This window comes from Sminthopsis crassicaudata, chromosome 1 (assembly GCF_048593235.1).
Source record: "Sminthopsis crassicaudata isolate SCR6 chromosome 1, ASM4859323v1, whole genome shotgun sequence".
Taxonomy (NCBI): Eukaryota; Metazoa; Chordata; class Mammalia; order Dasyuromorphia; family Dasyuridae; genus Sminthopsis; species Sminthopsis crassicaudata.
In genome coordinates, this window is record NC_133617.1 from 591,815,212 (window position 1) to 591,829,313 (window position 14,102).

Genomic DNA, 14,102 nt, shown 5'->3' on the forward strand with positions numbered 1-14,102 from the left:
GAAAGGAAGGAGAAGACACAAGAAACATTGGGTGATTCTGTTGCTGACTCTACCCACCACTGAAAGAGCCTGACAGTTATGGCAATTGACTCATAGACATCAAAAATTGTTAATGAGACTGATCCAGGATTTCAAAACCTTCAGGAATCTTTGGAGTTCCCGAGACATGATAAGACTATTGTAGTACTTGAAAACCTTTAGGAATCATTGGATTCTCTGAGACATGATAAGGCTGTTGCAAGACTTCAAAATTTGCAGGAATCGTTGGATTCCCTGACACATGAAGTAATGGACAATAGATTGGTTTTGGACTATCTCTTGGCTGCTGAAGGCGTAACTGTTATTTACATACCCTTCTTCTAGGACTTCTGGAAATCTTTTACAGCACCATGTTGATTCATATTGTTTGTTATGTCACTACTTGCATCTACAATTCATGTTTGTTAGACCTCATTGAGCCTGCACCAGCTGTGGGGAGAGTCATCACTGCTAGCCTGTGCATTATTGCTATGTGCTTGTGTAATACCTCCCATGCTGATGGGTTTGTGCATACCTGTTTCTAGTAAGACCCTTAAGCCCAGAAACTTGCTAACAATATCTGGCTTGAATCCCCACTTCCCTTTGGTGTTTTTCATCTCTCTTCCTGACAAGTTAGGGAGGGGGTGGGGTGATCATCTCCTTTTTAGTGCTTTCACCTCCCTTCCTGAGAAGTCAGGGGGGGCATGATCACCTTCTTTTTGGGCTTCTCTCTTCCCTGAGAAGTCAATGATGGTGTGACCACCTGTGTTCTAAAACAAAAGAAGCGGGAGATGTAAAGAGGCTGAAACTATGAAAAGGTGTACTTGAATCAGACAATCAAGCACTCACGGCTAACTACCTATTCAATATGAGACAATGACTCTATGAATATATGTTTTGGATAAATGGCTCTTCTCACCATTGGTGCTGGCTCAATGTTTGATGTTAAGATAATCATAGGCAAGAATTAGAGGGTGGGGTGAAAAAGGTGAGAGACTTCACTTGGTGGCAGGACAAGTAGGAGAAAGGTGGAGATTCTGGACTCCAGAATCAAGAAGAGATCTTTGGCAAAATTCCTGGCAGTTTGTCTGCTTCTCTCCCTAAAGACTTTTACTTATTCTGACTCTGGCTGATCCTGAGGCCTTCAGACTTAAGGTACATCCTTGATTGCTGAGGAGTCTTAGATCCAACTTATTGACATTTGATAGCGCCTCAGCTTCCCTTTATACAATTTTTATTACAACAAGTTCAGGAAAATAGGTAATTGTTCCTCCATATATAGTTCCTTTCCCTATCTTGTATTGACAAGGATCTCATCTTCAAGACAAATTAAAAATGGCACCCCTTAGTGGGGAATATCTATGGTTCTTAGAATAACTGCTTTAAAACATCAGCATTTATAGTGGGTAGTGCATTGTAGTGCTCAAACTTAGACTCAGCAAGCCCTATGTTTAAATTTTACCTTACATGTTACTATTTGTGTGACCCTGAGGCATTATTTATCTCTTCTGTGCTTTGGTTTCCTCATTTTGAAAATGAGAACATAAGATTCAGCCTCTAAGATGCCTTAATTTTTCCATACCTTATAACTCTAAAGTGGTTTTAAAATGTCAAAGGAAATAAGATCAATGATTTTTGTATGTGATATTTTGGAAATGCAATTGATGTCAACTGGAATTTATTTTTTGTGTTATTGTATTTCCAAATTCTCTTAGATTATGAAATTTGAGAGACCATTGTTACAAAAATGCTGTTAGACAAAACAACTTTTAATCTAGATTCTGTTACACATGAGTTGGACTTTTAAAGTGATATGATTAAAAATAAATATTTGAAAACCGTTAAATATTTAGTGAAATATATTTTGTTGTAAAACAGATATTAATAATACATAATAGCCAACTATTTCAAATGTCTATGATGAAAGTGTATTGGGTGATTTAAAGATGTAGCTTCATTTCAATGATGAGTCAACTATCAGGTATTTGCTTTATGTCTGAAGCTCCAGAATATGGGTGATTTTAATTTATAAGTAAAGAATGAAATCTTAACTGTTATGCAAACATGAAGAAAGATATTTAAGTCATAAGTTATGGTTAGTGAAACTTTGATGTTTAAGGTAAAAAATTCTAGAACTATTATTTATTGTTTTGGGCTTTGATTATAGGGATAGTAGTCTGAAATGTCATGAAGTCATTACTAGAAAATGGCATGCAATGGGAACTGTGAAAATGCATTCTTTGCCTGGGAAAAGTTTTGGGGCTGGCTTGGACATGGTCTAGGTATGATTCTCTTAGTTCTATTTTCCCATTGTGCCATTTCCTTTCTGAAAAGGAAAATTCCCACCTTGTTAATAATGTGACTTGCTTTTAATACCTACATGATTGGCTGTCAGATATTACTCATGTCTGGTATCAAACAGAGTTAAGGGATTTTTTCCACTGTTACGATATATAACATTGTTATAGCTAGGTCCCTCTTTTTTCCTTTTATAGCAAATTCCTACAATCAAGAAGTTTTGTAAGTACAATGCTAAATCTGTTAAATAATAGATTGATACTGGAGCATGATGTATACATGACCATTTTACAAATATAACCTATATTTGTGCTTAAAATATAATGAGATGACATATTCCAAGGGAGAAATGATTAAACAACAATACTGTATGAGGATATATTCTGATGGTAGTGGAAGAGCCAACTCACTTCCAGTTGATCAATGATGGACAGAGGTAGCTACACCCAGAGAAGAAACACTGGGAAGTGAATGTAAATTGTTAGCACTAATATCTGTCTGCCCAGGTTACATGTACCTTCGGATTCTAATGTTTATTGTGCAACAAGAAAATGATATTCACACACATGTATTGTACCTAGACTATATTGTAACACATGTAAAATGTATGGGATTGCCTGTCATCGGGGGGAGGGAGTAGGGGGGGGGATAATTTGGAAAAATGAATACAAGGGATAATATTATAAAAAAATATATAATAAAAAAAATTTAAAAAAAATTTAAAAAAGAGATACCCTGTTTTCCAGAGCTAAGGTAAGCAGTCTGTGCCCTGGGATTAGCATAACAACAATCTTTTGTGCTTGCCCTTTAGATTATTGTAGGCACACCAAAATCCCAAAATTGTTTCACATAATTATTCTATTACTTTGACCCAGCACCAGGTGTTCTCTTAGTTTGGACAAATATCCATAATCTAATCATAAAGTCCTGCTTTAAATAAAATTTGTCTCACTGTCTCACTGGTTCTGTTTGGTTGATATCACTGATAAGGTTTGAGTCCCCTCAATTGCTGGTGGTCATGAGGTTAGTGCCAATAAGAGACCTGTTAAAATATCTCCTTTAATTGGCCGCAGGTTTCAGGAATTCACTTATTCCTGAATTATTAATTGCAAAATGAAAGTTTATTGTTGGATAGAAACCAGTTTGCTAAGGGACTGACTGCTATAGTGGCAGAGTTCTATAGGGAAATGGAATTTTATGCTGAGAGAATCAGTGGGCAGAGTCCTAGTAGCTGAGCAAGCTACCTTAGGCCTTCTGCAAGGAGCTGAGCCGCAGAAAGCTGTTATATGTGCATCATGGTGGAGGGCTGGGACAGCCAGAACTGATCAGACCAGGATTTCTCAATTGAATGAGAATATAGAATTTTTATGGGAGTTGATTTGCCCCTGAATAGTATTGCTTCTCTTATCCAGGGAGTTTGGGCCCTATCTCCAGACTCCTTGGAGCCTGGGAGATCCTGATCTCTGAGATCAGAAAAAAGGACACAATCTCAGAGTGATAATCTTAAAGGGAACACAGCTTCAGTAAAGGGAACAGTTTCCCTCCTTCAGCATGATCTAAAAGAACAAAGAAAGATAATTTTTTTTTGCATTTCCATTCAACTATTTTTATTCCCAATTTTATAGATGAGGAACTTGAAGCTCAGAGAAGTCATATCTGGACTAAGGTCACATAAAATCAGAAGGTAAATTTGAGGGACAGGATTAAAATTCAGGTTTTCTAGATAACAATGCACTATATTTAGATTCCTCTAATTATTCTAATCTTGCTAACATAAGAAGGCTAAAAGACTTCTCTTAAAATCTTTTAGTCTGTGTTTTGTAATTGTTACCTTCTAAAGGCAATGTTGTCTAATCTATTATTATTGCTAATACTGAGTCCTCTCTTAGACTGCCCAGAGGAAAACAATCAATAAGAAAGAGGTTTAGGAGACAATGGAGACTTTGGTGTTCCTAAAAGTATAACCTATGGCTATTCTCCACCCCATCCACCAGTTGCATGTATTTCTGGTTGTATAAATCGTCCAACAAATTGCTTAGCAGTCTCCACTGAGAATTGAAACCCCCAGACAATTATATGCTGGAATGTAATGAATCCTGCCCTTTTTGATTGATTGCTGGCATTCAGAATACTCTTTATAAAAAGGCTCCAAGTCCAAAAGGAAACATTTTTCTTACTCCCTTTATTTTAAAACTACTGCATTCAAATTCAACAAGCATTGCAAAATGCCTAGAGACAGTATATATATATATATATATATATATATATATATATATATATATGTATTATACATATACATATATATGTATTATACATATACATATACATATATATTTAAAGATTTAGCACCTTTCTTGTGGATGTGTCATTCAATTAATTTGGAAAAAAAATGGGAACTTAACCAAAACATCTCAAATAAGCTCCCCTTCATTGACCTGATAGACCTGGAGTTCCTTGGAATTGTCATTTTGGCATCTCTTTCAGCAGGTGATCAGAGAGTTCTTTCAGTGACTATTTTATCCTCTTTTTTTTCTAGGATATCAGAGCAGTTTTTCTTGATAATTTTTTTATATTTATATAGCTAGATAGCTAGATGGTGCAGTGGATAGAGCACCTGGCCTGAAGTCATCAAGACCTGAATTCAAATTTGACCTCATACACTTAATACTAGCTGTGTGACCATGGGCAAGTCACTTAATACCAACTGCCTCAGCAAAAAAAAAAAAAAAAAAAAAAAAAAAGAATTGATTTGGACATTTCAAGCTGTTTTATAAAACTGATTTCCAAGTCAGAATCTATGAGGAAATGGTAACTTAGAAAAATGTAGATTCATTAGTATATTCATTATGTATATCTTATTAATAAATATGGAAATCGTCATAATAATTATTCTACAGTACTAAACTAGCCCTAGGAAATTTGTTGAATAAATTAAATTTTATTTTCAACTCCTTTATTCATTTTTAGTGCTTCCTACTAAAATCCTTTCATTATTCCCATTTACATGAAATATATCATTTTAACCCCAGAATTAAATATAAGGAATGAATTTGCCCAATTATAGCATTTTGCAGATGTTAGGCCCAGAAAGATCAAAGACATAAAAGAGTATGAGCTCTTAGAGAGGCAAAAGTTATTGTGAGCTATTGAAAATTGGTGTATTTTATATGGCCACAATCCCCAAGATACATGTATGTTAAGACTTAACTGACTGCCACTGCTCATCCCTATCCATTTGCCATGGCAAGTTAAGAGTTGAGTTAGTTTCGTGCTTCCTTGCCTCTCATTCCTCAATTCTTTATTAGGCAATTCAAAGAATACCCTGATTAGGTGGTCTGCATTAAACCATTATCTTCCCTAATGGGTGTCAGGGTATTTTCTTTCCTATTAGTTCTATATCACCTCTCTATATAAAACACTATATAAGTTAAAGCCTTGAGTGGCTAGAGGCAGGGAGGATTGAGTCTGATTGTACTGTCTGCAGTATCAGCTTGCCTATGGAATTGAGGACAATGGTGGCTGCTTAGCTGCCTACATCCCATTAGCATCTGCTCTTCTCCCTTAACTGTCATTCCTTTGTGTTGCCCTTTAAGAACAGCTTCATTCCTTTTTGCCTTGAAGTTGTCAGCACCCAGGAAAATAGAGACAAAATATTTAGAGATTTATAAAGTGAAGTGAAATGGCTAGGATCTCATTAACTTCCTGGCTCCTATTTCACAAATGGCATTTTGCCATGCCAATTAAACACAAGGATTAAACATGAGAGCTACCAAAAAAGATCAAACTCTGTATTTTTTGTTTGAAGGAAATATGGAAGGAAAGAAACATTTTGCTTTAAATGGTTAGTTATGGGCTATGATGGCACTATGTTTGGAAAATGTAAATAATAGGCAAATATAAATTGCAAATGGGTCTCTGTTCAGAAGAGCAAATCTAAGACTTGGAAGAAAGCATTCACACTCTTAGTTGTCAGGAAGAATGGATGTGTTTTTTGAAAGAACAGATGTGCTTTGGAAATGAAACAAAGAAAAATGACAAAAAAGAAATAAAATCGCACCTGTATCAGGAAGCTGTAGTATGGAAGGATGCAGAACAGAGAAAGAAGTGAAGAAGGACCAGTGAACACCAGAATTTACATCACAATCAGATACTGTCCCATCTGATCTTTACATAAAACCAGTAAAAGATCATGGATAATGTTCAACCCATTTTGTAGCTGAGAGAATTGAGATTTCCTCAGAAGTTGACTGGCTTGCCCAAGGCCACCCAGCTGGTGTCAAAGACAGGATATGAACCTAGGTTTTCTTGACTCCAAGTTTAGTGCTTTTGCTTGTGGGTTTGTTATATTGATGTATTTTGTTTTTTACATTACAAATACTTATACTCTATGAGAGATTTCTTATAACCAAAACAAACAATATGGTGACCTCAATGAAAGCACATATATTTCCCATCTCTACCACTATCTTATAGTTTCTCCTTTTTTAATTAACAGAAATCTATTTTCTTTCTTCTCCACTCCATTCTCTGCCCCTGTGGGGAAAAAAGAAAAGAAAAACAAGTTCTTGTAATAAACATGAAGAGTCAAACAAACAAATTCTCTTAATGACTGTATATTTTTAAAAAATCCATTTCTCATTCTGCACCCTAAATCCATCACCTGTCGCAGAAAACTTGCTTCATTTGTCCTCTGGAATCAAAAATAGTCTTTGTATTGATCAAACTTCTTACAATTTTCTAAATCATTGTTTTTATATTTGTTGTTATATAAATTATTCTTGTGATTTGCTCATTTTATTTTCCATCAATTTACATAGGTTTTCAAAATTACTCATTTTTTTTACAATATGGTTCTACTCTCTGTCAGTTCACATAAGGGGTCAAACAAATGGAAATGGGGTCATTAATCTCTACATAAGAATACCTGCAGGCTTCATTGTGATTTACTTTTAACATGCAATGTTATTTATTTTAATGTACTTAATTTATTTGTTTGAATATTTTTCAGTTACTTTTCAATATACTTCAAACCCCAGTTGAGAGGGGCTATGTGTTTGATACCTCTGATCTAAGCCTCTTGATGTATTTTTTTTAATCTTCTATTTTCTTTTCTTATAGCGGAATAGTACTTCATCACATTCATGGACCATATTTTGTTCATCCATTTCTCAATTGTTGGATATCTTCTTTGGTTTCCAGTAACCATCACCAAAAGAACTACTGCAAATATTTGTGTACATATAGGATTTTTTCCTCTTTCTTTGATTTCCTTTGGTTATAGGCCTAGACCTTGTATAGCTGAATCAAAGGGCATTTCAGCCAAAGCTCTTCCCACTATACCATATTGTCACTATGAAATTAAGGCTCTTCCTGGTGGGTGTAGGGAGCCTGGGTAATCTCAGAGAAAGCATCTTCTTGTTCCCAAAAGAATAATGATGTGGATCTACAGACCCCATCAGGTGAGAGATCCTTCAATAATGGTAAGAGGAAGAAGGGATCAGTAGAAGTACTTAGGGTTGTTGTGATATTTATCCGCCTACCCAATACAAAGTAGTCAGTTGTCTTTCCAAGATCTGAAGTTGGGGCAAGACAGAGAGAGACTTTTCAAACCCAGCAGTCACTATTCACTTCTGGTGATTCATTATGAGAATGTGAATGGAGATGTGGAGTGGAAAGTGTCAGACAAGAGGACAAATAATATAATAAAAAGAAAGTTATAAAGTAGAAAAACAAAAAACCAAAAAACTAACTTAAAACTTTGGAAGTACAGGTAGTCTTTTTTATTATTATTATTATAGCTTTTATTTACAAGGTATATGCATGGGTAATTTTCAGCATTGACAATTGCAACATCTTTTGTTCCACCTTTTCCCCTCCTTCCTCCCACCCCTTCCCCCAGATGGCAGGTTGACCAATACATGTTAAATATGTTAAAATATAAGTTAAATACAATATATGTATACATATCCAAATAGTTATTTTGCTGTACAAAAAGAATCAGACTTTGAAATAGTGTCCATTTAGCCTGTGAAGGAAATCAAAAATGCAAGAGGACAAAAATAGAGGGATTGGGAATTCTATGTAGTGGTTCATAGTCATCTCCCAGAGTTCTTTCCCTGGGTGTAGCTGGTTCAGTTCATTACTGCTCTGTTGGAGTTGATTTGGGTCATCTCATTGTTGAAGAGGGCCATGTAGTACAGGTAGTTTTTAACTTGGACTGAAGGAAGGAATTCAGAGGAAGAAGGAACAGCTGGCTAAGAAGTTAGAACTGAGAAAAGGATTAGGCTTCTGGTCCATAATCTAAAATAGTATAATGATAGTTTTTGATCAGGGATTGTTGTTCAGTTGTGCCCAACTTTTGATGTCCCTGGAAACCATTACACACCAATATTGTCCATAGGATTTTCCTGTTAGAAATACTGCAATGTTTTGCCATTTTCTTCTTCAGTGGATTTAGGCAAATAAAGATTAAGTGACTTACTTAGGGTCATACAGCTAGTAAGTATCTGAGACCAAATTTAAATTCAGGTTTTCCTAACTCCATGTGTTCTTTCCAACAATCCATCTAGGCACCTTTTGGCTAGGAATAGAGTACATTTAACAAAGACCAGTATAACATATTTGTCTGTTGTCTTATGAACCAAATCAAGAGTATTTCATGAAGAAAAAGAAGATAAAAATTGTTCAAATAAATTTACTACTAATAATAATATCTAGCATTCATGTAGTTCTTTAAGGCTTGAAAATGATTTTATATATTTTTTAAATTTTATTCTTGAAACAACCATTTTAGAGATTTGAAAACCAACTCTGAAAGACATAAAGTGACTTAACCAAGGATCACAAAGTTAGTGAATATCTGAGGCAGGATTTGAATTTAGGTCTTTTTTATGCCATGCCCTGTCCTACCCAACTGATTTTAATTTGACTTATAGATGTTAGCAGATACAACGTAATGAAAAAAACAGAGATATAAAGTTTCTAGATAATTATTAATAATAATTTATTAATAATATTAAGAAATAATCAAAAAATTGATGGCAGTGGTTTCTCTTGGTGACCAAAGATTTCTAACGGAGATACTGAACGCCTTAATTGATCCTGATTGGTAAATAATTAATGAAATGGTGGGCATATTACTGAAGAGGTAGACTAAAAGTCTTCAGTTCCTCCTGTTGAGAATGTGATTTAATCATGAGATTCAACCACCTCCAGAAATTTGGACAAAGGACTTCATCTCTATCAGCCTATTCTAGTTAATTTTCTCTTTTATGAGCTGGGTTATCCTAAACTCCAATGGGAGGGGGAGATAATGTAAGGAATAATATTAAAGCTTTGGGATTGGAATTCACCTAGATTCTGTTTACAATCTAAACAGAAGTAAGGTTTCCTGATTGGGTGGATTCTCACACAAGATTGAGAAACATGTTCCCAAAGGATTTGGGCAATCTCATCCATAAGAAATGTCCTTCAGAAGGAAGTGGAAATCTTCAACATAAAGAAGATCCAACTCACTTCCAGTTGATCAATGATGGACAGAAATAACTACACCCAGAGAAGGAACACTGGGAAGTGAATGTAAATTGTTAGCACTAATGTCTGTCTGCCCAGGTTACATGTACCTTCGGAATCTAATGCTTATTGTGCAACAAGAAAATGGTATTTACACACATGTATTGTATCTAGGTTATATTGTAACACATGTAAAATGTATGGGATTGCCTGTCATCGGGGGGAGGGAGTAAAGGGAGGGGGGGCATAATTTGGAAAAATGAATACAAGGGATAATATTATAAAAAAAAATATATATATATATATATATATATAAAAAGAAATGTCCTTCAGAGGCAGACTGACCAACCTACAGGAGCTAGTACCTGAATGAAGAAATAGAAACAAAAAATTTGATCCTAACTTAATAATTGGTTATACCACTTTTCTCAGTAGGAAGAAAAAGAGAAAAAGAAAGGATAAGAGATGATATCCAGTGATGATAATAATAATAGTATTTGTATAGCTTTATATTTACAAAGAATTTTAAGGTTTATAAAATGCTTTATATATTTTTTATTTCATTTGATCCTCCCACCAACTCTGTAAGACAAGTGCTGTTATCTCCTTTTTACAGGTGAGACTGAGGGAAACAGAAGGTGAAGGACTTTCTCAGTGTTACCCAGCTAATAAATATCTGATACTGGATTCTTGTCTTCCTGACTTCAACTATATTGACTTTAAAAGATAATCAGCAACAAAACTTATGACTTCACATATCTATTTAAATTCAAAAAGTGTGGGTAGTAAAATTTTTTGTCCAGTTGTTTCAATCTTTTTGTGATCCTATTTGGGATTTCTTGGCAAAGACTAGAGTAGTTTGCCATTTCCTTCTCCAGCTCATTTCACAGATGAAGAAACTGAGGGAAACAGGGTTAAATGATGTGCTTAGGGTGATTTGAACTTAGGTCTTCCTGACTCCAGGTCCTGCACTCTATTTACTGTATCATCTAGCTGCCCCAATTTAGAAGTGAATCATCAATAAAAATCTTTGGCATCACATATCTATAGAAATTTCAAAGGTATAGGTAATAAATAGGGTTTATTATTTATTAATACCTATGCAAGGAAGCCAATTTGACCTTTAAGGTATTTATAAGACATGGAGGGATGAGATGTATGTATGGAAGGGTATAGTTTATTTAAAAGGAACAGAAATCTTAAAGCTTAAAAGTCATAACATTACCCATTAAAGACAGATGTTCATGTGAGGAAGCCCAGAAAGGTGAAAGGTAACATGATGAACAGGATTAGAATAAGGATCAGTTCAGGGCACTAGAAATAAAAATTGTGGGTTTATGAATTATTAGATGAGGAATTTAGGAAATAGATTTTTTAAAATACTTGGCATAGAAGAATGATGAGGCACTTCAACTGTCTGGACAGCTGTTGAAGCTCTCTGCCAAAAGCAGAGCAATAGATAAATTCGTGACTTGGCTTTATGATGATTTTATTGTTTAAAACATAGAGCTAAAAAAGGAGGCACTCTTCTAAATCTGATTCTTTTTTTTTCTGCTTCTTACTAACAAAGAGGAATTCTGATGAAGCTGAACCATGGGCAAGTGCATAGAGTTTGTAATAGAAAAGGGGAAAACTGGATATGGCCCAACATGCACCAAAAATTTTGAGAAAGCTGTTTTCAAAATGTTCTGGGAAATGACTTGTAAGGTCCAAATGATTGAATATTTTACAGGAGAAGTAAGTATAGAATAGAATAAGGGTACTTAACCTTTTTTGTGATGTTGGATTCATTTGGTAGTCTGGTTAGTCAGTCCTCAGTTACTAAGCACTCACTGTGTTCCATATACTGTGTTAAGTAGTGGAGATACAAAGAAAAGCAAAAGATAATGCTTGTTCTCAGAGACCTCATTCTTAAGGGAGAGAGGAGATAATGCATAAACAACTATGTACAAATGATATAGAGGGGATGGATTAGAGATAGTTTTACAGGAAAGGCAAGACCACTAGGGGGATGAACAAAGGTGTTTCATAGAAGGGGATTTTAGCTGAAATTTTAAGAAAGCTAGGAAGCAAAAGTAAGCTCAGGTATGGGCTTGGGGTGGGGGAGTTAAGAAAAATATCTGGAATTGGTAGAAGGAGTGCCTTGTGGGAGAAACAGGGAGACCAGTGTCACTGGATTGCTGAGTGTTTCAGGGCTATAAGTGAAGAAGACTGGAAAGGTAGGAGGGAACCAGGTTGTAAAGGTCTTTGAATGGCAATAGAGGATTTTAGAGATGTGATGGGGAATCATTGGAGTTTATTGGATAGGAAGATAATAAGAACAGATATCCATTTTAGGAAGATTAATTTGACACTGAGCAAAGAATAGACCAGGGTGAAGAAAGAATTCAGCTAGAGATACCAACCAGAAAATTTCTGCATAAGAACTTATAGCAGGGTTGTAGCAGTGTCATAAGAGATACAGGGTATATATGAGAGATTCTGTGAAGGTAAAATCAACAAGACTTAGCAACAGATTGGATATAGAGGAGGGGAGAAGGAAAGAGAGTGAAGATTTGAAGACGAACACTTAGGTGGCAAGGTTAACTGCCTGGGAAGCTGTGGAAGGGAAGACATTTTTTTGGAAAAAGATAATGAAATTCAGTTTTGGACATACTGAATTTAAGATGCTTACAGGAGATTCAATTCAATATGCCCAATAGGTAGTTAGAGAGGAACTCTGGAGGTTAGAAGGTAAGATGTGGTTGCATAAATAGATCAGAGAATCATTAGTATAAAGATGATAACTGATGCTATGGAAACCAATGAGACTGCCAAATTAGAGTGTATGGAGGGAGAACATGAGAAGGTCCAGGATAAAGTCAAAGAGGACATTCACTGTTAGCCAACATGACCTGGATAATGATCTAGTAAAGGAATATGGGAAGAAACAGGCAGATGCTCTGTCACAAAAACCTAGAGAGAGGACAGTATCAAAGAGAAGAGTGTTATTGGCAATGTCAACAATTGGAGAGAGGTCAAGAAATATGAACATTGAGAAAAGACTGTCGATTTGGCAATTAAGAAGTCAGTGGTAACTTTGCAAAGAGCAAAATTTTGTTTGAATGATGAGTCAAAAGCCAAACTATAAAGAGTTAAGAGAGCATGACCAAAGGAAGTGGAAGTACCTAATGAGAAGTTTAGCAATGAAAGGAAAGGGAAATTTGGGAATATAACTATTTTGGATGAACAGATCAAATAAAGATTTGGTGAAGTCTATGAACTATTTCTCAGAACGATATTTTAAAGCCTATCTGATAGCAGTAGCTAAGTGATGTGATGGATAGAGCACTAATTCTTGAGTCAGGAAGACCTGAAATCAAATTTAGCCTCAGATGCTTAGGAGCTGTGTGATCCTAAGCAAGTCACTTAAACTCAATCATCCCGCCCCCCCAAAAAAAAGACATGAAATATAGAATTGTGAGAGGAACCAATTAAGTTAAAATATTATGGAAAACTATTTTAAGAAGCAAGAAGAAGAAATTAATGGATCTAGGGAAATGATCCTTCTAGAGACTGGAATACTCTCAAAAATAAAATTCCTTTTGTTAACCACTCCTGTAATTTCATCCCTGGTGAAGAACTCATGCAAATGCAGATAGACACACTCTGTTGCTTACAAAGTGCCCAAGGATACTGGTCAAAAATGAAATTCTGAAAATAGAAATTCTCCCAAAAAGGAAAATGAGAGAGTGATGCCTAAAGATTAAGATGACTTCAGGAGAAATTTATGAACTAACTGAAATTTTGGAGACATATATAGAAGATTGAAGTTGTTATTTGTCATCTGGTCTTGAAGAGTACAATGACATCAGGGCAGTGATGCAAGTGAATTGGTTTTAAGTGAGGGAGGGCTGTTCGAGGATGTGGTTTCTGAGTCACTTCAGGTCTCTAAATGACCTTGGAGTGTTGGACAGGTGCTTCAGGACTGGGAAAAGTCCAGTGTTGTCTTGTTTTTAAAAGGTGAGGAGGGAAGGCTGGACTCAAAGCTCTAAGCCAGTGTGTTTGATTTTTAAAATAACAGAATTCTTGAAAGTATTATTACATTTGAGAGTTTGTGAGCCTCTAAAAAGGGAAGATTGTTGTTCAAGGAAGCAGGGATCACTAAAAGACAGTCTGGTTTCATAAAGAATAAATGAAGCTTATACTTTAACATATTTACCATGCATTAAATTATCTTCCATCTAGGGGAGGAGGTTGAGGGAAGGAAAGGAAAAGTTGGAACAGAAAGTTTT

At 35.4% G+C, this 14,102-nt stretch overlaps 1 protein-coding gene across 1 annotated transcript in view; it reads right to left on the reverse strand.

Moving 5' to 3' along the window:
* Positions 1-6,727: 6,727 nt before the first annotated feature.
* The window catches only part of RGS7BP (regulator of G protein signaling 7 binding protein), a 195,803-nt gene continuing 188,428 nt past the window's right edge, over positions 6,728-14,102 (reverse strand). The window contains exon 6 of the mRNA XM_074282415.1: positions 6,728-6,849. Coding sequence (XP_074138516.1) covers positions 6,779-6,849 — 71 coding nt within the window. The 3' untranslated portion in view covers positions 6,728-6,778. The remainder of the gene's footprint in view (positions 6,850-14,102) is intronic.